This window comes from Entelurus aequoreus, linkage group LG14 (assembly GCF_033978785.1).
Source record: "Entelurus aequoreus isolate RoL-2023_Sb linkage group LG14, RoL_Eaeq_v1.1, whole genome shotgun sequence".
Classification (NCBI taxonomy): Eukaryota; Metazoa; Chordata; class Actinopteri; order Syngnathiformes; family Syngnathidae; genus Entelurus; species Entelurus aequoreus.
Window position 1 is genome coordinate 31,625,554 of NC_084744.1, and position 27,161 is coordinate 31,652,714.

Here is a 27,161-nt window from a genome sequence, read left to right on the forward strand (position 1 = left end):
TGTTTTGTTGTTTGATACTTAAGTTCTGGCTGATACTACAAATGTAGGTATCGATCCAGTACCAAGTAGTTACAAGGGCAGTATCGGTCATACCAATGCGGATACTGATATTTATATTTTTCAAGATCATTCAATGAGGCAATTTTTGTTCGCAATCATAATCAGACAAAAATGTTAGAATATCAATTGAATATTTAAATAGGGCTCTGAATAAAATCATTTGGTTTATGCCCTTAAAGTCTTCATTTTTTACTAAATTTGTAAACAATAACAAAATCAACAGAATATATAATACAAAATATCGATCACTGTATCAACCTTATATTCTCATACCGTATTTTTCGGATTATAAGTCGCTCTGGAGTATAAGTCGCACCGGCCGAAAATGCATAATAAAGAAGGAAAAAAACATATATAAGTCGCACTCGAGCATAAGTCGCATTTTTGGGGGAAATTTATTTGATAAAAGCCAACACCAAGAATAGACATTTGGAAGGCAATTGAAAATGTCTAAAGAATAGTGAACAACAGGCTGAATAAGTGTACGTTATATGAGGCATAAATAACCAACTGAGAACGTGCCTGGTATGTTAACGTAACATATTATGGTAAGAGTCATTCAAATAACTATAACATATAGAACATGCTATACGTTTACCAAACAATCTGTCACTCCCAATCGCTAAATCCCATGAAATCTTCTTCCTCGTTGTCGCTCCTGGTATGCGCCGCTGGCGTCTTTTCTTTCTGCTGCTCGATCGCCGTTTTGTGGTGCATATTTCACTACGTCCAGCTTGTAATCTGCAGTATGTGATTTCCTTTTCGGTGCCATTTTAGTTCAGCCCTTCTCAGTTTTTATAAGTTACCACCAGTGTTGGGACTAACGCGTTACTAAGTAACGCGTTACTGTAACGCCGTTAGTTTCGGCGGTAACTAGTAATCTAACGCGTTATTTTTTTATATACAGTAACTCAGTTACCGTTACTGCATGATGCGTTACTGCGTTATTTTACGTTATTTTTATGTAGTATCGGCTAGAAACTGAAGATCTGAGTGTGTTTTATTGGAGCGCTCCAGTGGAAAAGAAGAGGCGTGCTTTCCCCCACCCACAGAAAGCACGCCTCCCCGCAGGGGAGACGTTCCTCCAGAGCCGTACTTCGGGTCTAACAACCTTCACTTTACCCGGAAGAGGGTCTTTACAGCTGAGGGTGAATGACGAGCCCGGCAGTTTGTTGCAACTTTGTGACTTTATTGCACGCAGCCATCCACCAAGCTAGAGCACCTACACGCACTCACTGTCGCCGCTCCCTCACCTCTCTCGCCCACTCACTCACTAACGTCACTCACCTCTCATGCTGTCATATCTTAAAGGGCCACACACACACACACACACATACGCTACTCTCATAACAACTAACAAGACATCATGGCGAAGCCAGAAGTCGAGTTTTTTAACATGGAGACATTCTCAATACTTTTCTTTTGTCGAGCACAAAGAAAATAACATTTTAGTTAAATGTAAGTTGTGTCTTGGATCAAAGATCCTATCTACTTAGAGTTAAAGTTAAAGTGCCATTATGTTGCAGCTACCGTATTTTCCGCACCATAAGGCGCCCCGTGTTATTAGCCGCACGTTCAATGAACGGCATATTTCAAAACTTTGTTTACCTATTAGCTGCCCCGTGCTATTAGCCGCACCTACGCTACGCTAAAGGGAATGTCAACAAAACAGTCAGATAGGTCAGTCAAACTTTAATAATATATTACAAACCAGCGTTCTAACAATTCTGTTCACTCCCAAAATGTAATGTGCAAATGTGCAATCACAAAAATAGTAACACTCAAAATAGTGCAGAGCAATAGCAACATCAACAACTCAACGTTGCTCATACGTTAGTGTCACACAACACACAAAATAAACATTTAAAGCTCACTTTCTGAAGTTATTACTCATCCACAAATCCATCGAATTATTCTTCTTCGGTGTGCTTCACTTGTTTTTTGGCACCATCTGTGAAGTGGACGCGCATGCAGTCATAGATCAACAGGGACGGAGCTGCGTGAAAAAAGTCACCCGGTGTCTTCGCTCATCTTTTCTTCATCCATCCATCCCTTCGAGTTAGCTTTTATGATGACGCCGGCTGGAAAGTTCTCTTTTGGCAAGGTCTTCCTTTTGAATATCACCGTGGGTGAAAGTTTCTGGCCGTTAGCATGGCAAGCTAGCTAGCTCACGGTGAAAGACTACTTCTCATTGCCTGTGGTGCGAATATTCACCGTACGTGTTCCCGTTGTATCCACAGTGCGGTTCACATGAATATCAAAAGTCAGTGGAACCTTGTACGCGTGTCTCTTAGTAGGAGACATTTTGTGGTCTTTACAGAAACACACAAATTAAATGAAACGTAATATCCGCGCGCTTCTTCTTCTACGGGGGCGGGTGCTCACCTTGGCGGTTGCTTACAGTAGAAGAAGAAGCGCTTCCTCTTCTATGGAGCGGTTGCTTACCGTAGAAGAAGAAGGGCTTCCTCTTCTATGGGGAAAAAAGATGGCGGCTGTTTACCGTAGTTGCGAGACCTAAACTTTATGAAAATAAATATTAATATTAATCCATATATAAGGCGCACCGGGTTACTAGCCGCACTGTCAGCTTTTGAGAAAAATTGTGGTTTTTAGGTGCGGCTTATGGTGCGGAAAATACGGTATTTAAAATAGTTTTGTCAATTTTTTCTGGCCTGAAATAAATTGGCCCTTTGAAACATATCTGTGTCTTTGTGTGTTGTATGTAGACCACATTGCTTGTGTGTTGTATGTAGACCACATTGTTTGTGTGTTGTATGTGGACCACATTGTTTGTGTGTTGTATGCAGACCACATTGCTTGTGTGTTGTATGTATACCACATTGCTTTCTGAGTTCAGTGATGCAAATGCATGTCAAGTTGATCAACAGATGGTATTATTCTCCAGTGCAATAACAGTACTGAAATGAAGGCTAAAAGGGCATTAATGGGAGCCTTAAAAAAAAGGGGGGGGAAAAGATCTAACTAAATAGTTACTTTTCAAAGTAACGCATTACTTTTTGGTGTAAGTAACTGAGTTACTTTTGAAATAAAGTAACTAGTAATTGTAACTAGTTACTGGTTTTCAGTAACTAAACCGACACTGGTTACCACCAATGTTGATGTGATCCATTTTAATAGCTACAGCAGTAGCATATAGCAGTTAGCATCCCATGACCCACAATGCACCCATGACCCGCCCCCGCCAAATTCTTATTGGTTGACGTGTGAGTGACGATTGCTGACATTCGCCTCGTCTCTTACGCGAATGAGATAAATAATATTATTTGATATTTTACGGTAATGTGTTAATTATTTCACACATAAGTCGCACCCCCGGCCAAACTATGAAAAAAACTGCGACTTATAATCCGAAAAATACAGTACTTGGTATTGTTACTGTCGATTTTTGTATTGATCGGTCCACATTTGTTTAAATTGAAGAGCTTTAGCAGGGTTTCTGTGGGTCATTAAAGAAAGGTCTTAAATGGTTATGGAATTAAAGGCCTACTGAAAGCCACTGCTAGCGACCACGCAGTCTGATAGTTTATATATCAATGATGAAATCTTAACATTGCAACACGTGCCAATACGGCCGACTTATAAAGTGCAATTTTAAATTCCCCGGCAAACTTCCGGCTGAAAACGTTTCGATATGATGACGTTTGCGCGTGACGTCAACGGTTGAAGCGGAAGTATTCGGAGCCCATTGAATCCAATACAAAAAGCTCTGTTTTCATCTTAAAATTCCACAGTTTTTGGACATCCGTGTTGGTGAATCTTTTGCAATTTGTTTAATGAACAATGGAGACTGCAAATAATTGCCATTTTGTGTCCTGCAGACGTCTGTGAAGAACAACTTCTACCTGAAAAACAGGAGTGTAGCTTCAGGATGGTGGAGGATCCTTTAAAGAGGAAGACCAGACGCCACGGACCCTCTGGCGTCTCCTTTTCCTCTTTGACACAGACCCTTCCCTGTAAAAAGGAAGAGGAAGACTCACTGACTACCCACATTAAAAAGGAAGAGGAGGAACACAGCATCAGTCAGGAGGGAGATCATATTGAAGGACTGGTGGAGTTCCCAGTGACTGGTGTCCCTGTGAAGAGTGAAGATGATGAGGTCAAAGGTGAAAGTGAGGAGAAGAGAGAGGCGGAGCCTCCAAGCAGCAGCTCAACACAACACATGACAACAGAAGCTGATGGAGACCACTGTGGAGGATCACAAGCAGACCAGCTCAAAGATGATAAGACATGTCACACTGATAACACTCACTTGAAATGTTCTCACTGTGACAAAACCTTTAAAGACCATTGGCATCTGAAAAGACACATGAGAACACACACTGGAGAAAAACCTTTTCCCTGTTCAATCTGTGGTAAAGCTTTTGTACACAGTCACTATTTGAAAGTACACATGAGAGCACACACTGGTGAAAAACCTTTTATCTGTTCAATCTGTGGTAAAGGTTTAGTAGAAAGTCACAATTTGAAAGTACACATGAGAACACACACTGGTGAAAAACCTTTTTCCTGTTCAATCTGTGGCAAAGGTTTTGTAGAATCTCACAAATTGAAAGAACACATGAGAACACACACTGGTGAAAAACCGTTTTCTTGTTCAATCTGTGGCTCATCTTTTTCAAGGAAGGAACATTTGAAAGTACACATGAGAAGACACACTGGCGAAAAACCTTTTTCCTGTTCAGTCTGTGGTAAGGGTTTTACAAACAGTCCCAATTTGAATGTACACATGACAACACACACTGGAGAAAAATCTTTTATCTGTTCAATCTGTAGTAAAGGTTTTGTTCTAAGTAAATATTTGAAAGTGCACATGACAACACACACTGGTGAAAAACCTTTTTCCTGTTCAATCTGTGATGAGGGTTTTTCAAATAGTCACTATTGGAAAACACACATAAGAACACACACTGGTGAAAAACCTTTTTCCTGTTCAGTCTGTGGTAAGGGTTTTACAAAAAAGCACGATGTGAAAAAACACGTTAGAACACACACTGGCGAAAAACCACATTCCTGTTCAATCTGCAACAAAAGCTTTTGTGATCGATCAAACCTTGTAGCACACATGAGAACACACCCAGGAGAGAAAGTGTTGAGTTGCAGTGTGTGTGGTGAAAGATTCTCTTATAAGTACCAGTGTAAGAAACACAAGTGTGCTGGTGAGAACAGCAGCAGCAAATGAAACTGCAGGATTTGAAATAAACTGTCAAGACTTTAATTTTGACTTTCTAACAACATCAGCACATATAACATGTGTGACATTGTTGTTTGTGTTACAATCTTTTTAATATGCTTCTACATTTATAAATTAGATATTTTATTTTAGTGCTTTTTTCAGTCAAGTACATGCATTAATATTCAATATTGTGTATTTTATTTTAAATTTGAACAACAATTTGAAAAGGTGGGAGTAAACATCCATCCATCCATTTTCTACCGCTTATTCCCTTCGGGGGCGCTGGAGCCTATCTCAGCTACAATCGGGCGGAAGGCGGGGTACACCCTGGACAAGTCGCCAACTCATCGCAGTGGGAGTAAACAGTACAAAACATATTTTACATACAATAAACATTTTATGTGTATATATATTCATCAGACAATTTTAGACTTATTCATAACAGTGTTTTTTTTAGGTGTTTGAAATATTGAAGTGTTACATAGTTTTATTTGTAATTATTAATGATCCCATAGATTAGCACCTTTATATGATATACATATGTACTGGTTCACATCTGAAACATCTTCTGGACCACTTCAGGAAGCATATTATTATTTACTTTATACATCATTTGAACAGTTGTCTTTTATACAATTTTAAAATGTGTGACTTTATGAATCATTTGTTGGTCTCTATAATCCATTTTATTAATTATCTTTGTTACTCTCTTTTGTAATATGATGATTGTGTTGTGATTGTTTTATATGTATGTCCCCAGAATCTTTATGCAATATAAAAGTGAGAAAAAATGGCTGAATTGTTTGTGGAAGGATGGTTTTGTTTTTACAAACTTACATTTGTGGATAAAACAAAAACTCCCAATATTGTGTTTTAAAAATGTATTTTTACTTATTTTTTTATCATCCCCAAAACAATATGAATTTCAGAAAACCGGTGTGGAGTGTCAGGCAAAAGCCAATATTGTACATCACCCCACAGATATTTACTTTGCAAACATTCATAAAATAAACTGTTTATTTTGTGTCTTTATCACAGAACGAACAAGCGTTGTCTTCATTTGCAAAACATCCTAAAAATAATTTTAAATGGTCTATTCCGTCTTTTTTTTCTTAAATTAACTCCTTTGCTTTTGGAAGAATGGAAATGTTCAAGTGATTTGTATTTTTTGTTTGTTTGTTTGTTTTGTTCCAGAGAAAATACAGCGAAGAAGGAATAGTAAAGAATTGTCTAATTTCAGAGTTTCAAATTTGTATTATTGTGTCCATCCACCAAAAGCCCAGCAAGTTTAGAAAATAGTTCTGAAAAACATTATATGCTGTATTTAGAATATTTTGAACGAAAGCTTTTATATATATTTTTTCATATTTTTGTTAATTTGCAGGTTGTACTTAATGAAATCTTCAAATAATAAAATAATTTTATCAGTCAATAAGTGCATCAGCGACCAAATGCCTTTTTCAAACCATTGCTGTTTAAAAATGGATTTGTTTCTCATTTTAATATAACAACAATTCCATAGTGGAGTATTGTGTGTGATGAAGTTGTGTTTGTAAATTAGTTTCCAGTACAACAACACTTGCTGGTAGGGATGGGTACCGTTCACATTTCAACTGATTCGGAACGAATTCCACTACCTCGAAATTAGAGATGTCCGATAAATGCTTTAAAATATAATATCAGAAATTATCGGTATCGGTTTCAACCTCCCGATTTTCCCGGGAGACTCCCGAATTTCAGTGCTGCTCCCGAAAATCTCCCGGGGCAGCCATTCTCCCGATTTCCACCCGGACAACAGTATTGGGGGCGTGCCTTTAGCGTCCTCTACAACCTGTCGTCACGTCCGCTTTTCCTCCATACAAACAGCGTGCCGGCCCAGTTACATAATATATGTGGCTTATACACACAAGTGAATGCAAGGCATACTTGATCAACAGCCATACAGGTCACATTGAGGGTAGCCGTATAAACAACTTTAGCACTGTTACAAATATGCGCCACACTGTGAACCCACACCAAACAAACAAGAATGGCAAACACATTTCGGGAGAACATCCGCACCGTGACACAACATAAACACAACAGGACAAATACCCAGAACCCCTTGCAGCACTAACTCTTCCGGGACGCTACAATATACACCCCCCGCTACCACCAAAACCCGCCCACCTCAAACCCGCCCTCCTAACCTCAACCCCCCCCCCCCCCCCCCCCGTTTTGAGGCATGTTAAAAAAAATAATGCACGTTGTGACTTCAATGATAAATATGGCAGTGCCATGTTGGCACTTTTTTCGATAACTGGGGTTGAAGTTGTTCTCTTATTTTGGAAAACCGTGTTTTTGATTGATTGATTGAAACTTGTATTAGTAGAGTGCACAGTACAGTACATATTCCGTACAATTGACCACTTAATGGTAACACCCGAATAAGTTTCTCAACTTGTCTAAGTCGGGGTCCACGTTAATCAATTCATGGTAAAGTTACATTGTTTAATGCATCCAGCGGGGCATCACAACAAAATTAGGCATAATAATGTGTTCATTCCACGACTGTATATATCGGTATCGGTTGGTATTCGGTAATTAAGAGTTGGACAATATCAAAATATCGGATATCGGCAAAAAAGCCATAATCGGACATCTCCACTCGAAATCGATACCGATCCTCAACGGTACAACTTTTCGGTACTTTTGTGTGTGTTAATAGAAATAATTGTTGGTGATAATTAAATCTCAATTTTCATTCCAACATTTAAAAATGAGCTTATTATTGATAACTGTTGTCCTTTCATTACATCGTGTTTCATTATCATAGTATCATTTATAAGTAAGTTTATTTACAGTTGCAAGTCCAATACGCTAGAGGGCAGTCGTCTAAATTCATAGTGTTTTTGGTTGCGCCCAAAAAGTGTTAATACTGTAACTATTGTATATATGTTGCACCAGCTGTTTGATTGTAACGTGCATCTGAGTTATAGTTTTCATTAACTAATTTGGGGGTGTTAAATAGTCATGACAAATTGCTAATGCTAATCAGTAGCATGTCAATAGCAAAGCCAATGTATATTAGCGTCAAGCTAGCAAAACTTTCGGAAAAGTGGAGCCTTGCTTTACCTACGTTGTAACGTTTTTTGAGTGAATTTCTTTGTTGGCCTTGACAATTGCAACATTTACCTACAGGTAGTTTGGCTTAGCATGCTCTCAGTGCTGCTGGAGTGATCACTAAATGCCGAACAGAGGTCAAATTAGTTCCAAGTTGGATATTTAACAAACATTCAACATCCAGCCAGGCTGACTGTTTGTCCCCGGCAATGAAAACTCATGCGACGTCTGTCAGTCCGTGCTGACAAGTGCTTCAGTTTAAGGGATCGTCAATAAAGTACTTGTCATTGGCTCACTAAGAACATTTCAATTGTCAGTAGCTTTAGTCATGTGACCTAGAACCTCAAAACTATAGGGATAAGCAGTAGAAAATACATTGATGGATGTTTAGTGACAGGCTGAAAACTGTCAAACCTCAAGCCCGCCAAGTGCTTGAACTCAAAGCAGTTTTACACGGTCATAGACTGAGAGGGTGCAGACCAAGAAAGAAGCCCCTGTCCCCTAGTTGCCAACTCTAAGAAGGATTTACTTATAAGACCCCCACACGTTCAAGCATTTTTTGGGACAAAAGTTTACTGATCAGATGAGATTTTGCTTCACCTTCAATCAACAGTGAAAAGGTTGATCTTTGTACAAGCAGGTGTTCCAACAAGACAACATTATTAAACACACATAAAAAACTGCTTTTAAAGGGTTTCAGGCAGGTTTCTGGAATTTCCGTTCCAGAGACTGGACCTAAACCTTGCTAAACATTTGAGAACAATGCTTTGAACTGGCTCAGTGCCAAGAAGGCAACACATTTCAATCAAATCTACGGGATTTTTTTTGTCAAAAAGTCTGGATTTTTTACAAGTGTCAAAAAGTCGGGATTTTTTCTAAGTGTCAAAAAGTCGGGATTTTTTTCTAAGTGTCTAAAAGTCGGGATTTTTTCTAAGTGTCAAAAAGTGGGTAATTTTCGTAAGTGTCAAAAAGTTGGGATTTTTCGTAATTGTCAAAAAATCTGGATTTTTTGTAAGTGTCAAAAAATCGGGATTTTTTTGTAAGTGTCAAAAAGTCAGGATTTTTGTAAGTGTCAAAAAGTCTGGATTTTTTCAAAGGGTCAAAAAATCGGGATTTTTTCAAAGCGTCAAAAAGTCTGGATTTTTTGTAAGTGTCAAAAAATCGGGATTTTATCTAAGTGTCGAAAAGTCGGGATTTTATCTGTGTCAAAAAGTCTGGAGTTTTTTTTAAGTGTCAAAAAATCTGGATTTTTTTTTTTTAAAGTCTGGATTTTTTTCTAAGTGTCTAAAAGTCTGGATTTTTTGTAAGTGTCAAAAAGTCTGGATTTTTTTGGTCAAAAAGTTTGAATTTTTTTTCTAAGTGTCACAAAATCTGGATTTTTTGTAGGTGTCAAAAAGGTCGGGATTTTTATAAGTGTCAAAAAGTCGGGATTTTTTTTAAGTGTCAAAAAATTGGGATAACACTTAGAAAAAATCCTGACTTTTTGACAAAAAAAATCCCGACTTTTTGACACTTCAACACAAATTTCTTTCAAACACTGATTTTTTACACACTGAATTTCAAAACACTGATTTTTTTAAATGAATTTTTATACAATTAATTTTTACCCACTGAATTTTAAAACCCAGAATTTTTTTACACTGTGTCTTAAAACACAACGCTTTTAAAAACAGAATTTTGGTACACTGTATTTTTGTAGTCTGAGTTTTAAAACACAAAATTTTTTCAAGCACTGAATTTTTATACCCTGAATTTTAAAATATATTTTTTTAAAACACTGTTTTTTATACACCAAATTTAAAAAAAAAAAAATTTTCATACACTGAATTTTAAAACGTTGATTTTTTTAAACACCGTTTTTTTTATACATCATATCTACACTGAATTTTTACACACTGAATTTTAAAACACTGATTTTTTCAAACACTGTTTTTATACACCAAATAAATAAATAAAATGCACACACTGAATTTTAAAACTCTGTATTTTTATAACCTGAGTGTTTTGGAATGTACTAAATATAATATAGAAAGAGTGACTATGAGTGAACAAGTGAGGGTACTGCATGGGACCTGTGGATAGGACGTCTTTGAACAATACTGGACTCAAGGAGAGATTGTCATGTCATTATAAAATGAAACTGAAGATGGCAGTAATGCAACACAGATGGATGCCAGCTGCCGTAAAACTGAAAAGAAGAAGAAGGATTAACGTCAAGTGTGCTAACTGTCGTGAAAGCACATCGACGGAGATAGAAGTGTGCAGGACGCTAATAAGTCAGTCTTATTATTTGTTCTCCAGTTTGAAATATTTACGTCGTATAAAATACATATTTGATTCTTTATTCAAGGATAAAGTCGTCTCGATGCGCTAGAAGCACTGTGCCGCTTCCCTGCTATCTTTGCTTGTTAGTTAGCTTAGCTCGCTAGTTAGCTTAGCTTGTTAGCTGCTAACAGAAGTTATCAACACATCGCTAAGTAGAGATCAAGTGTGAGAGTAAAGTGTTGTGATTGTGTGAAAATGTCTACATTACAAATGTTGAGAGCGTTGGTGGATCAGCGACTAACTGCTGCCGCTGAAGAAATATTTGTAGTGTTAGAAAGAACGATAGCAGAATACAAGGCGGAACTTTCTAGAACAAAAGAGGTGAACAATCGACTACTGGACGCTGTTTTCAAGAAACATCAAGTTGTGTTACACAGAACAGGTTTGTTGAATTCTTACTCTCACATGTTTACTAACTTTATATTTGATTAATAACAAGAAAATGACATTTGGAATATATAATATAATCACAATGACCAGTGGTGGAACAAGTCAGAACTGGGGCCGGCCCCATGACGGGGCCCCCTAAACCCAAATAATAAAGCTAATCCTAACATAATTTTACAACATACACATGCCTCTCTGGGTTTACCGCCAAAAATCTTTAACCAGGTTTTAAAAAGTTTGCCAGCCATTTTTGCTGAAATTTGCATTTTCCCGACATGTATTTATTTTCTCACTTTCACCACAGCATCAACCCGTTCACAGGATGTTGAAAAATTATCAAAGGGGATCTGATTTTTTATTTTTATTTTGCCTATCATTCACAATCCTTATGTAAGACAATAATAAGTTTTCATTGTTTATATAATAACTAACCTCTAAGCCACTGAGTAGGTTGTCCTGTTTGTACATTAATCCTACATGGATGATGTCGTTCACAACAACACAATCAGATGAGATGTGTTGTGGGTGTATGGATTTTCCTTGCCAGCTTTAGCTTCGTAGTTTAGTCGCTATTTCGAATGACCGCCTCAAGGACGGGACGGTTGCGTGTTTCATAGTAACGTGTAGGTTTATTACCATTGCGGGGGAGTTTTCTGTGTCTACGTACCTTCGACACATCCGTACACCCACCGGAGTGACGGCACACTTTCTCCGCCGTGTGTTTGAGGAGCCTGCAAAAGACCTGCACATACATGTAACAATCATGTTCAATCAACAATACAGTTTGGTGTAAACCTAAATAAAACCGATACAACCATAAAGGATAAAGGTTGGCTTTTTAGCTTAATGCTAACATACAATGGACGACCACATTGACAGACTAACAAAAATTAGCACTGCGATCGTTTTAAACATGTACAAAGGTTTAACAAATAGGAGTTTAGTTGAACAAAACTGACATAAAACAACAGAAGCATTTTTACTTACATACATATATCCACCAAACTGTGGAGAAACTAAACTTTGTACTACTAGGCCATCATGTTCATCAAACCTTAAAACTCTGATTTAGTATGGGACATTATTGCCAGGTCTTCTTGTATCGCAAAATTGTGAAATAAAAATTCTTTCACCCACAAAGACCCCAAACGTCCAGATTTTTAACCGCTGATTTGTATTTTTGATGTTCAGTTGGCCGACCAGAGGAATTAGTTGTCACGACAGCTAACTGTATCTTCTTACATCACACGTTCAACCATCCTCCATTGCAGCAAATACATTACATTTCTTAAAAGTATTATTATCACTGAAGGACTGTAGAATGAGGCTAAACATGTTACACACAAAGGACGGGCAAGCTAAGAGCTAAGCTAGCTGCTAAACTAGCTTGAAACAAGAAGAAATAAGTGCTTAGTCATTTTTCCCATTCAAAATGAATTGGTCGTTTTTCAAACTTCTACCATTTCCACTTTTTTCAACCGATTCAAATCATTCCACCTTCAACATATTCCGCTAATCCTAGACATTCAAACTATCATTTTTCCAAGGTCCAAAAAATTCAAAGAATACCCAGAATTCCCGTTTTTTCAAACCCTTTTGTCACCCTTTTTTCTGTCGACCGCATTTTTCAACCCACTTCAATCTTTCCACCGGCAAATCATTCCTCTTAATTAGGACAAAAAAACGAAGTGTTTTTTTCTGGAAAAATTCCAGCTTTTTCCGAAATTCCAGGAATTCCATAATACTATTTCTCAATGGAAAAATGTTTACTACTTCAACATTTCTCGACCGATTGGAAAAATTCCAACACCAACCATTCACTCATTCAGAACATTCAAATTTTTTAGCATTTTCAAAAAAATTCCCGCTTTTCCCAAAATTTCCAAATTTCCAAATTTCCATGAAATTCTCATTGAAAATAATGGGAAATTGTTCAAAGTTAAAAAACTCCAACATTTTTTACCCGATTCACACCGTTCCAACTTCAAACTGTTCAGCCTATTCGGTAATGACGGGCTTTCCCTTGACAAATTCCAAAAATTCCCAGAATTCCACGTTTTCCGGGACATTTTTCCCCATTCAAAATGAATTAGCCATTTTTCAAAATTACACCATTTCCACATTTTTCAACCGATTCAAACCATTCCACTTTCAACATATTCCACTAATTCTGGAAATTGAAATTACACATTTTTTTAACCCACTTCAACCGTTCCACCGTCAAATCATTCCTCTTAACCAGGACATAAAACAAAGTTTCTTTTTGAACTTGAAAAATTCCAGTTTTTCCCGAAATTCAAGGAATTCCATAATACCATTTGTCAATTAAAAATTTTACGACATCAACATTTCTCAACCGATTTGAAACATTCCAACACCAACCATTTCAACTCATTCAGAACATTCACATTTTTTAGCATTTTCCAAAAAAAATCCCGCTTTCCCCGAAATTCTACAAAATTTCCATGTAATTCCCTTTGTAAGGAATAAAATGAAAGTTCCACAACTCGCACATTTTTCATCCGATTCAAACCGTTCCAACTTCAAAATATTCAGTGTGTTCAGGAATTGTGTGCCCCCTTTCAACACTTAATAAAAGATATTCCCGGATTTTCTAGAATTCCCAGTCTTTAGGGACATTTTCCCCATTCAAAATTAATTATCCATTTTTCAAACTTCCACAATTCCCACATTTTCAAACCATTCCACCTTCAACACATTCAATTCATCCTGGAAATTCAAACAACCATTTTACCACATTCAACAAATTTCCAGGAATTCCTGTTTTTTTCTAACCTTATTTCCAACCTTCTTTAGTGTGATGACTCCTTTCACATTGTTCAACTAATTTCAACCGTTCCACTGTCAAAACATTCCTCTGAGTCAGGACAAAAAAACAAGTTGGTTTAAGAACTTAAAAAATTCCCGGTTTTCCCGAAATTCAAACTCTTCAGCATTCAAACCATTCCAACATTCAAACTATTCTTACAATCATACTACATTCTGTCAGCATTTCAGTTCAACTTCAGCATTGGAGCATTCACACGCAATTCCTTCAGGAGTTGCTTCATCTAGTTATTAGTATTATTATAATTAAATGTAGTTTACCACATTGAATGTGTGGATTACATGAATGATTGATTCTCAGTTCTCACTGTAACGCAATTTGAGTGTCTAAAAACACACTAAATTAATCTAATCCATTATTACTATTATTAATAAGGTAAACAAGTTATATTTTGAAGAAGTAGTCAGTAATCTGATTACTTCTTTCCAGTTTAACTATCGCAACACTATCTAAATCAGGGGTCTCAAACTCAATTTACCCGGGGGCTACTGGATGCAGAAACTGGGTGAGGCTGGGCCGCAAGAAAAGATTTCTTTAAAAAAATCTAACATGCACTTTTTAATGAATTCACCTTCTTTGAATGGCTTTCCCGCCCTAGCAACCATCTCACTCACCATATAGCCAGCTTTGACTGCTGCATCGCTCTTTTCGCGTGCTTTCTTGAAGAAATCTTGTTGCCTCAGTAGACTGGTTTTAAAATTTGCAACCCGGTTCACTCTCTCATCTCCCTGATATTTTGCATACTCCTCAGCATGTCTTGTTGTATAATGACGTTTCAAATTGTATTCCTTGTGCACCGCAACTTTCTCTGTGCAAATAAGACACGTCGGGGTGCCCCTGTGCTCAACAAAGGAATATTGCATCTCCCACTTTTCCTGGAATTGTCTTTGCTCATCACTAACCTTTCTCTTCACTGCAGGCTTTGAAAAAGACATGTTTGGGGTTGTGGAATATATTTGTATTTAGCCCACGCACGGAGAATAATGTTATTTCCGCAGTGTGTGTCGTTCCGCTTTTCCTCCCTACAGCAACACGGCGGTCGGCGGATAATAGCCGGGAAAGTACCGGGATAGCGAGCGCAAAAAAGTGACGGCTCCCGGAGTGTTATCCGGCGTCATATAGAAATATATGTAGTGTTCATCGTGTGAGGCAATGCAAATTAAACAATAAAAAAAACAAATAACGGTTTGAATTGGTCCAGGTTATCGGGGACTGTTATTACTGACGGACAGGTGTCGCGGTGTGACTGCAGCCAGGCATGTAAGAAAACCCTCGTCTCCATGGCAACGTTTCTGTCGCTTTCACTCGTTTGCCGCTTTTCCACTAACACAGTGGTAGGCAACCCAGAACGTTGAAAGAGCCATTTTGGAGCCAAATAACAAAAATCGTCTGTCTGGAGCCGGAGGGAGGGCTCGCCGTGGAGCTTACAGTTACGGTAGCACAATTAGCCCTTAACGGGCTAACATCACGACTAACGTGTTACACGTCCGATTCGCCCAGCGACTCTCTGCCGGAGTATTAGCGCTGGGGTCCAGTGCACCACAGTTTTGTATTGTCGCTCGGTCCTTCGGCGGAGTGCTTCGGAAGCTACCGGACCGCTCCTCTCCCCGGCCCGGACTGTTTACAGCGGCGCCAGGGGAGGGAGCGATAGAGAGACACACATACAGTGACTGAGAAAGCGAGCAGGCGGGCGGGTGGGCGGCATGCGAGGGAGGGAGGGGGGGAGGAAGGGCGCGTGCTGGTCTAGAGGAAAAGCGGCAAAACGTTTCTCAGCTTGCATCACGCAAGTGACGTCAATGTTCGGCCCCCGAGAGCCGTATACCACACCGTGATTGGTAGATTCCTTCAGCTCCGCACACAACGCTGTCAAGCGCCATTCATATAAAACTTGCGGGCCGCACTAACATTAAACTTTCATATTAAGGTGGGGGCCGCAAAATAACGTCTCACAGGGCGCAATTGGCCCGCGGGCCGCGTGTCTGAGACCCTTGATCTAAATGAAAGCAAAACAGATGTCATCTTTTTTGGCCAACATGTTGACTGTGCTCATGCTTTTTTTAGAGCAGACATGTCTCTAAAGATGAATGTGAAAATCCACTGTAAATATTGTCCACCAGCAGAGGGAGCTCATCACTAGTACTACTGCGTGGAGGCTGGCATGTGGTACATTATTTCCTGGGTGTGTATGACTTATTCAGAGGGATAACAGCACACTTTCACGTATGGCGTCTACCATTAAAGGCCTACTGAAATGATTTTTATTTATTTAAACGGGAATAGCAGATCCATTCTATGTGTCATACTTGATCATTTCGCGATATTGCCATATTTTTGCTGAAAGGATTTAGTAGAGAAAATCGACGATAAAGTTCGCAACTTTTGCTCGCTGATAAAAAAAAGCCTTGCCTGACCGGAAGTAGCGTGACGTCACAGGAGCTAGTATTCCTCACAATTCCCCATTGTTTACAATGGAGCGAGAGAGATTCGGACCGAGAAAGTGATGATTACCCCATTAATTTGAGCGAGGATGAAAGATTCGTAGATGAGGAACGTTACAGTGAACGACTTGAGAGGCAGTGATGGACGTATCTTTTTTCGCTCTGACCGTAAGTTAGGTACAAGCTGGCTCATTGGATTCCCCACACTCCTTTTTTTTTATTGTGGATCACGGATTTGTATTTTAAACCACCTCGGATACTATATCCTCTTGAAAATGAGAGTCGAGAACGCGAAATGGACATTCAGTGCCTTTTATCTCCACGACAATACATCGGCGAAATGCTTTAGCTACGAGCTAACGTGATAGCATCGTGCTTTAACTGCATATAGAAACAAAAAAATAAACCCCTGACTGGAAGGATAGATAGAAAATCAACAATACTATTAAACCGTGGACATGTAAATACACGGTTAATGCTTTCCAGGCTGGCGAAGGTTAACAATGCTGTGCTAACGACGCCATTGAAGCTAACTTAGCAACTTAGCAACGGGACCTCACAGAGCTATGCTAAAAACATTAGCTCTCCACCTACGCCAGCCAGCCCTCATCTACTCATCAACACCCGTGCTCACCTGCGTTCCAGCGATCGGCAGAAGGACGAAGGACTTCACCCGATGCGTTTGGCGGCCCGGAGACGTAGGAAGTCAAGGTGGGGTCGGCGGCTAGTGCGGCTAGCGCTCCAACAAAGTCCTCCTGGTTGTGTTGCTGTAGTCCGCTGCTAATACACCGATCCCACCTACAACTGTCTTCTTTGCAGCCTTCATTGTTCATTAAACAAATTGCAAAAGATGTCCAGAATACTGTGGAATTATGAAATGAAAACAGAGCTTTTTGTATAGGATTCTACGGGTACCATAACTTCCGTTACTCTGACTTCGTCATGCGCATACGTCATCATACCGCGACGTTTCAGCCGGATATTTCCCGGGAAGTTTTAAATGTCACTTTATAAGTTAACCCGGCCGTATTGGCATGTGTTGCAATGTTAAGATTTCATCATTGATATATAAACTATCAGACTGCGTGGTCGGTAGTAGTGGGTTTCAGTAGGCCTTTAAGGATTGCAGGAATTACTTTTAGGATGTTTTTATATGAATAAGGTGGATTGGACGTTGGCCTGGGAAGGCATTCCCCTGAAGGTCTTCTTCATGTGTCAGCTGAAAGTACCCTGACTGCTGTGAGGGGAAACTGATGAGATTGTGAGATCATACACTACCGTTCAAAAGTTTGGGGTCACCCAAACAATTTTGTGGAAAAGCCTTCATTTCTAAGAACCAGAATAGACTGTCGAGTTTCAGATGAAAGTTCTCTTTTTCTGGCCATTTTGAGCGTTTAATTGACCCCACAAATGTGATGCTCCAGAAACTCAATCTGCTCAAAGGAAGGTCAGTTTTGTAGCTTCTGTAACGAGCTAAACAGTTTTCAGATGTGTGAACATGATTGCACAAGGGTTTTCTAATCATCAATTGGCCTTCTGAGCCAATGAGCAAACACATTGTACCATTAGAACACTGGAGTGAGAGTTGCTCGAAATGGGCCTCTATACACCTATGTAGATATTGCACCAAAAACCAGACATTTGCAGCTAGAATAGTCATTTACCACATTAACAATGTATAGAGTGTATTTCTTTAAGGTTAAGACTAGTTTAAAGTTATCTTCATTGAAAAGTACAGTGCTTTTCCTTCAAAAATAAGGACATTTCAATGTGACCCCAAACTTTTGAACGGTAGTGTATGTTGGTGCAGGAAAATGTCTCATGACTTTTCTAAAGAATGTATGTTTTCTCCTGTCCCGCAGATGTCGTAGAAGAACATCTTCCTCGTGAGCAGGAAGAAGAGCCACAGCCCCACCACATTAAAGAGGAAGACAATGTACCACATTCCCATCACATTAAAGAGGGAGGAGAGGAGCCACAGCCCCCCCATATTAAAGAGGAAGACGAGACGCCACAGACCCATAGTGTTAAACTGACCCTTCACATTAAAGGTCAAGCGGCGGACCCACTGATCTTACACAGCAAAAATGAAGAGGAAGACCCACTGACCCCTCACTTTAAGGAGCAAGAGAACCCGCTGACCCCTCACATTAAAGAGGAAAAGGAAGACCCACAGAACCCCTACTTTAAAGAGGAAGAGGAGGACCAAGAGCCGCTGCACATTAAAGAGGAAGAGGAGGAACACCACATCCGTCAGCCTAAATGGTTGGTGGAGTTCCCTGTGACTGGTGTCCCTGTGAAGAGTGAAGATGGTGAGGTCAAAGGTGAAAGTGAGGAGAAGAGAGAGGCGGAGCCTCCAAGCAGCAGCTCAACACAACACATGACAACAGAAGCTGATGGAGACCACTGTGGAGGATCACAAGCAGACAAGCTCAAAGATGATAAGACATGTCACACTGACAACACACACTTCAAATGTTCTCACTGTGACAAAACCTTTAAATACCATTGTCGTCTGAAAACACACATGAGATCACACACCGGAGAAAAACCTTTTATCTGTTCACTCTGTGGTAAAGGTTTTGTACAAAGTTACAATTTGAAAGTACACATGATAACACACACTGGTGAAAAACCTTTTTGTTGTTCAATCTGTGGTAAAAGTTTTGCACACAGTTCATGTTTGTCAAAACACATGAGAACACACACCGGAGAAAAACGTTTTATCTGTTCAATATGTGGTAAAGGTTTTGTAGAATGTCGCTATTTGACAGTACACATGAGAACACACACCGCAGAAAAACGTTTTATCTGTTCAATATGTGGTAAAGGTTTTGCACAAAATCACAATTTGAAAGTACACACGAGAACACACACTGGTGAGAAACCTTTCACATGTTCAATCTGCAAGAGAAGCTTTTGTCAACAATCAAACCTTGTCGTACACATGAGAACACACCCAGGAGAGAAAGTGGTGAGTTGCAGTGTGTGTGGTGAAAGATTGTCTTCTAAGTACCAGTGTAAGAAACACAAGTGTGCTGGTGAGAACAGCAGCAGCAAATGAAACTGCAGGATTTGAAATAAACTGTCAAGACTTTAATTTGGACTTTCTAACAACATCAGCACATATAACATGTGTGACATTGTTACACACTTTTTAATATCCTTCTACATTTATAGATTAGATATTTTGTATTAGTGCTTTTTTCAGTCAAGTGCATGCATTAATATGAAATCAAAGTTTGGAGTGTCAGGTAAAAGCCAATATTGTACATCATCCCACAGAGATTTACTTTGCATACATTCATGAAATAAAATGTGTATTTTGTTTCCCTATCACAGAACGAACAAGTGTTGTCTTCAATTGCAAAACAACATCCTAAAAATTATTTTAAGTGGTCATTTCTGTCTTTTTTTTCTTAAATTAACTCCTTTGCTTTTGGAAGAATGGAAACTTTCAAGATATGAGTATTGTTTTTGTTCCAGAGAAAATACAGTAAAGAATAAATAGTAAATAATTAAAAAGATGATATATTGTAATTACAATATTTTAAACGAAAGCCTTTTTAATTTTTTTTTTTTTGCCCAGCTCATACTTAACAATGAAATCTTCATTGTTGTATCGTTGTTGAAATAATTGTTTGTAAGTTATCACAAAAAAACGTTGTATTACATTGTGTTCCTGATAAGAAGATAAAGGCTGTCTTCGAAGCCTACCAAGAGGAAGAAGGCTCGTAAAACTCCACTGTGACTTCAAGTCGGACAGATGGCAGGATCTTCAAACTTCCAGAAGGAAGTCTCTTTGAAGTATTTTACGAACTCTCTCTGAACTATTTTATGGAACTCTCTTTGAAGTGTTTAACAAACTCTCTGAACTATTTTATGGAACTCTCTTTGAAGTGTTTAACAAACTCTCTTTGAAGTGTTTAACAAACTCTCTCTGAACTATTTTATGGAACTCTCTTTGAAGTGTTTAACAAACTCTCTCTGAACTATTTTATGGAACTCTCTTTGAAGTGTTTAACAAACTCTCTTTGAAGTGTTTAACAAACTCTCTTTGAAGTATTTGGTAACCGAAGGCAACGCTGTTTACGACCCGCTGCCCTCTTGAAGCAGCTGTGGGGGGAGAGAGTCAAATAAAGAAAGGAGGAGACCAATTTTGGGCAGAGCGTGGTTTAAGACGGTTCCGAGAGGACTGTCACCACGTGTCTCCTCATAAGTCCAAATTTAATTATGTCTCTGTTTGATTCTTTGCCTCTTGTCTGATTAATAGATGTCAACAGTGTTTGAACCTGACATTTTCTTGGTCCTTCGAGCCGGATTCCAACACGCCTGACGATTCCAGCATGAATGAGTGAAACCAGAAAGACCATGGCATCGAAATCCTGATTGAGGAACTGCTTTTTTCATTTCGGCTGGAATTGGAAGACTGACGGATAACCGAGGACAAGAGGAAGGAACGCAGAGATCAGTGAGTACGTTTTGAATTACGAAGAAAGAAACGACAAAGAAAAAGCGTGTGACTGAGGGTTACGACACATAGACAAACCCTGTAAATCCTAGGCTCTAACAGATAAAAAAGGCCAATAAGAGGAGTGACGGAGCCGCAAAGGGAAAATATAAATAAATAAATAAAATAGAAATAGAAATAATAAAAATTCCGGGAAATTCAACATTGAAAATAAGCCAAATTAAGGAAAATTCTGTAACTAAACAGGCCAATATACAGAAGATAAACAGAATCTGCGAAAACTGAAATATCTGTAATATCCATAAACAAACATACTGGAGGGAGACGGAGCCCACAATAAATTGAAATATCCGTAAACTAATATCCTGAGGGGCGTCGGAGTCCAAAAACGCAGACCTAAAATGGTCTACTCAGTAAAAAAACAAACTGAAATTATTCCGTAAAAAACAACAACCTGGAGGGTGGCGGAGCCGACATGAAACATTGAAATATCCGTCAATCAATACACGGAAAGGTGTAAATGTGAGAGTATGTGTGAGTAATCGCCATTAGGCTATCACTCCATATTAAAGTTGTGAGAAGTAAATAGTGGGTTATTGAGGATGCTTTATGCATGACACCTCCACTCCATCTCCAGTAGAAGCGACGTGTACCACAATAATAAATTAAACCACTATCTTACAACAAAGACAAAAGTAATCCTTATAAATTCAGCTCTGTAGGGGACGACAGATTACTCCAAATTTACAAAATGGGAAAAGGGACAAGTAAACCAAAGGTTAGTCCAAAAGACGACTTAAAATGTAAAGACTGGAAAGTGGTAGAAATAACAAACCCAGATTTACTGAAATTTCTCGATGACTGGATCTCAAAACACAAATTTACCGGTTGCCTCAAAGTAGGTGATGTATTAAAATTGCAAAAATCAATAATAAGAATGAATGCAAAATGGAATAAACTAATGCTTACGACAGAGATAATGGGGGGTATTAACATGAGAGATGAAGAAAAGGTAGACTGAAGATATACATGTATGTTTGGACATATAAAGAGCGCTTTTATATATACAAATGTATATATAAAATTAAATAATGGAACAAATAAAAACCTAGATTAATAACTATAATAAGAGTTGAGATGTAAAGTATGATAAAATGATAAAGTGGGTTACATGTTTATTAGCTGAGGAAAGAATTGCTGACCTTTTCCCTTAGGAGTGCACTCACGCACTCACACACCACCTTGTGTGTGTGTGTGAGTGTGTGTGGCGCATTGGGGGAGGTGTGAAAATGAATGTATTACATGTAAGTTTAAAGGCCTACTGAAATGATTTTTTTTTATTTAAACGGGAATAGCAGATCCATTCTATGTGTCATACTCGATCATTTTGCGATATTGCCATATTTTTGCTGAAAGGACTTAGTATAGAACAACGTCGATAAAGTTCGCAACTTTTGGTCTCTGATAAAAAAAAACCTTGCCCCTACCGGAAGTAGCGTGACGTTGTCAGTTGTTCACTCCCTCATATTTTCCTATTGTTTTCAACGCAGCTAGAGCGATTCGGACGATTACCCCATTAATTTGAGCGAGGATGAAAGATTTGTGGATGAGGAACGTTAGAGTGACGGACTAGAATGCAGTGAAATACTTTTTTTTTTTTTCGTTCTGACCGTAACTTAGGTACAAGCTGGTTCATTGGATTCCACACTCTCTCCTTTTTCTATTGTGGATCACGGATTTGTATTTTAAACCACCTCGGATACTATATCCTCTTGAAAATGAGAGTTGAGAACGCGAAATGGACATTCAGTGCCTTTTATTTCCACGACAATACATCGGCGAAATGCTTTAGCTACGAGCTAACGTGATAGCATTGTGCTTTAACTGCATATAGAAACAAAAAAAATAAACCCCTGACTAGAAGGATAGATAGAAAATCAACAATACTATTAAACAGTGGACATGTAAATACACGGTTAAGGCTTTCCAGGCTGGCGAATGTTAACAATGCTGTGCTAACGACGCCATTGAAGCTAACTTAGCAACTTAGCAACCGGACCGCACAGAGCTATGCTAAAAACATTAGCTCTCCACCTACGCCAGCCAGCCCTCATCTGCTCATCAACACCCGTGCTCACCTGCGTTCCAGCGATCGCGGAAGGACGAAGGACTTCACCCGATGTGTTTGGCGGCCCGGAGACGTAGGAAGTCAAGGTGAGGTCGCGGCTAGCGCGTCTGCTCTCCAACAAAGTCCTCCTGGTTGTGTTGCTGTAGTCCGCTGCTAATACACCGATCCCACCTACAACTGTCTTCTTTGCAGCCTTCATTGTTCATTAAACAAATTGCAAAAGATGTCCAGAATACTGTGGAATTATGAAATGAAAACAGAGCTTTTTGTATAGGATTCTACGGGTACCATAACTTCCGTTAAACTGACTTCGTCACGCGCATACGTCATCATACCGCGACGTTTCAGGCGGATATTTCCCGGGAAATTTTAAATGTCACTTTATAAGTTAACCCGGCCGTATTGGCATGTGTTGCAATGTTAAGATTTCATCATTGATATATAAACTATCAGACTGCGTGGTCGGTAGTAGTGGCTTTCAGTAGGCCTTTAAAGTAGGTTTAACTTTGAAGTGTAGTATAACATTCTTAGGTTAGATTATGTTTCAGACATTTATAGTACACTATACATCTGAGTGTTGAGCTAAGATAAGATAATAACATAACATAGATTAAATAAAGAGGTATGGCAATCGCGACAACTATCAGCTAGCGATAGACAACTGTTTGCTTTGAATATTGTTGAATAATAATTGCAAATAAAAAATATAAACAATGGGAAGAATGTAAATTCTGAGTGTAAAAGTATAGATTAAGTGGCGTATAGACAGTTAAGTGAGTTTAAAACGTTACTTAAAAAATACATAAATTAATATGTATAACATTTGAATTAGGAGAAAAATAACATTGGTGTTATTAAATAATCTACCTAGTCCATCCATCCATTTTCTACCGCTTATTCCCTTCGGGGTCGCGGGGGGCGCTGGAGCCTATCTCAGCTACAATCGGGCGGAAGGTGGGGTACACCCTGGACAAGTCGCCACCTCATCGCAGGGCCAACACAGATAGACAGACAACATTCACACTCACATTCACACACTAGTGCCAATTTAGTGTTGCCAATCAACCTATCCCCAGGTGCATGTCTTTGGGGGTGGGAGGAAGCCGGAGTACCCGGAGGGAACCCACGCAGTCACGGGGAGAACATGCAAACTCCACACAGAAAGATCCCGAGCCTGGGATTGAACTCACGACTACTCAGGACCTTCATTTTGTGAGGCAGACACACTAACCCCTCTTCCACCGTGCTGCCATAATCTACATAGTGAAGGACACAAAATAAGCAAAATAAAGTCCAATTATGCAAAAGAGAAGTAAAGGATCTAGGACGTTCTCTAAACAGAGATGGACGCACTATTGTGGAAAATAGAAAAACAAAGTACTACAAGTAAAAAAACCACAAACAAATGATGTAACTTTTAGGATTAACAAATTATTGTAGAAGTTAGATACCAAATTATGCTGAAATAGTAGCCCCTTTAAGTAAATTAATGAACAAATGTAATCACCTGTAGAGTGGAATTCAGAAGCTAAAGCAGCATTTTGTGAAATAAAAATACAACAGAATGTGCGATTGTTACAGTAACGAAAATTTTGAAAGCTATCAAATGACCATCAATTTGCTGAATGCAAGCGGCAGAACTAGAATCATTAATAGAAGCATGTAAAGTAATGAAAATCAAAAGGTCACAATATATATAAAGATAGCCAAAATATAGGAATGATAAAGTCAACAGGAAAATCTGTAACACATTGGAGAACTGATTTTAAAAAAAATAAGGGGAAAAAAATAATTAATAGAAGCAGTACAGCTACCAGCTAAAATAGCAATATGCAAAAGTGCAGCACACACCAAAGGAACGGACACAGTATCACTAGGAAATGTGTTTGCTGACAAAAAAGCAAAACAAGCCACAGAAAAGGAAATACAAATTTCAAACTACAAACTAGTGACATGAATAATGATGTACTAAAAGATATACAACAACAAAGTACTCCAAAAGAGAAAGAGAAATGGATACACATTTGATTTTGATAATGAAGTGGATCCAGAGACTCAAATATTTAAGCATATCAAGGATTCTTGCCAATATTACACTGAGGAACAACTTGATGACGTAGGCATAGAAAATACATTTTCTTTGATTCATTTTAATTGTAGAAGTCTACCAAAACACTTTTCTAAAATCAAAAATGTTTTGGAGTCGCTTAAAGGCCTACTGAAAGCCACTACTGCCGACCACGCAGTCTGATAGTTTATATATCAATGATGAAATCTTAACATTGCAACACATGCCAATACAGCCGGGTTAATTTATAAAGTGCAATTTTAAATTTCCCGCTAAACTTCCGGTTGAAAACGTCTATGTATGATGACGTATGCGCGTGACGTCAATCGTTGAAACGGAATTGCCAGCCCACTTTGGAGAAGTGGGTAGGTAAACTAGCGAAAGAGAATATTAGGTTAGCAGTGGAAGATATATTAGGATTGCACTCAGAACACATAGGTTATAAAGCATTATAGACATATTTAAAAAAGACTGGGTTGAATAAAATAATATACAGTAGGGATCCACCTCGGTCTACACTCCATTTCAGTAGGTGGCGGTAATGCACACCACAAGGTTGCTTGTCAACCGCCATTAAACCAAAAGAAGAAGAAGAAGAAGGCTTTGTTTATCCCTCACGAACTTTGACTTCGACAAATTGGACATGCGCAGAAGCCAACTTGGAAGTGGTCAATTGAAAGGTTGCTAGCGCGACCTCCTGTACTGTAGAATGTAGTATGGACCATAGGACAGGACGAAGAAGTCCCGTTAAGAAGCTGTGGAGGCCTAAGATGCTCTACTAGTCTGCTGGAAATCCAAAGAAGACGAAGGAGTAAAAAGCAAAATGGCGTTTGACAGAGAAGGCCTAAACGTGGCCACTGGCCATTATTGTTTCTCTATTTGTATTTAGTGCATACATGTACGCATACATGTCGTGTAGTAGATGAAACATTGTTAGTCATTGTTTGTATCCGGATACATTAGTCTGAGCGCACTTTATGTGCTAGCTTAGCTTGCTGGTTAGCTTAGCTTGTTAGCTGCTAACAAAGAGACGCTGACGTTATCAACACATCGCTAAGTAGAGATCAAATGTGAGTGTAAAGTGTTGTGATTGTGTGAAAATGTGCGAAAGAACGATAGCAAAGTATGAGGAGGAGCTTTGTCCAACAAAAGAGGAGAAGGAGCGACAACATCAACTACAGGACGCTGTTTTCAAGAAACATCAAGTTGTGTTACACAGAACAGGTTTGTTTACTTCTTACTCTCACATCTTTACTAACTTTATATTTCATTAGTAACACTTTTCTTCAATAGGAAGATGCTTTGTATTGTGGGGATGATGCAATGCTTTGATTTAGATTCTTCATGAAAACGAGACAGTTTGAGGTTGATGTTCCTCTCAGTTTGTAACAATGTGTGATTGATTGATTGAAGGACTTATGAGAAGTTTGCATAGGAAAGGGTACAGTTTCATCACGGTACACATTCACTGCTACAAGAAAGCCTTGCATGGTTTCAGTTGAAATATTAGTTTAACTCACACAGAACTATGTAGAACGAAGCATTTAAAGTACACAAATACAGAAAATACAATTTAAAAAAAGTAAAAGGCTTTTTCTATTCCCAGTTACAACCTAAAATGTATTTTCAAAGCAGCTTTGAAGGAAGTAAGGGATTTACACTCCTTTATGGCTATTGATAGGAAGTTCCACATGTTGGTGGTATGGGTGAGGGCCGACATCCGGGCAACTGAGCTACATACGGGTTCTTCGAGCCATAGCAACCAGACTGGCGTTGAAAACAAACCGTTGCCATTACTCTTTAACCTGTCGACCTACGCTGATTAAACCCGTCATTCTGCCTCCAAAATGCCGAAAAATTGTGTTGTTTTTGGTTGTGCTAACCACAACTGGAAACAAGGAAAACAAAGGTCATATTTTGTTCTGCCAAAGCGTGATAAAAGCCCACAGAGACGAGACAAATGGCTCACAGCTTTACACCGGGAAAACGAGGACGGTTCTCACTGGAGTCCCCCAAAGTCCCGGGTCGTGTGTTCGGACCACTTCGTTTCTGGTAAATATAAGGAACAAAAATCCACCTTCTTAACCACAACTTGGCTATACCGTCCGTGCTAATGTTGTACTTGTTGAATTTGTACCTT

The 27,161-nt window shown here is 38.9% G+C and overlaps 1 protein-coding gene across 11 annotated transcripts in view; it reads left to right on the top strand.

The window, feature by feature from the left end:
- The window catches only part of LOC133664731 (zinc finger protein 431-like), a 129,424-nt gene that overhangs the window by 32,811 nt on the left and 69,452 nt on the right, over positions 1–27,161 (top strand). For 2 of the 11 annotated variants that reach the window (XM_062069593.1, XM_062069596.1), the window contains exon 1: positions 25,656–26,245. The exons of 5 other annotated variants lie outside the window; for them this stretch is intronic. In XM_062069593.1, the coding sequence (XP_061925577.1) occupies positions 26,147–26,245 (99 nt within the window). In that variant the 5' untranslated portion in view covers positions 25,656–26,146. Of the gene's footprint in view, positions 1–10,537; positions 11,064–25,655; positions 26,246–27,161 lie in introns of those variants that run through there. 4 more of the 11 variants (XM_062069598.1, XM_062069600.1, XM_062069597.1 and 1 more) reach the window with 4 other exon arrangements.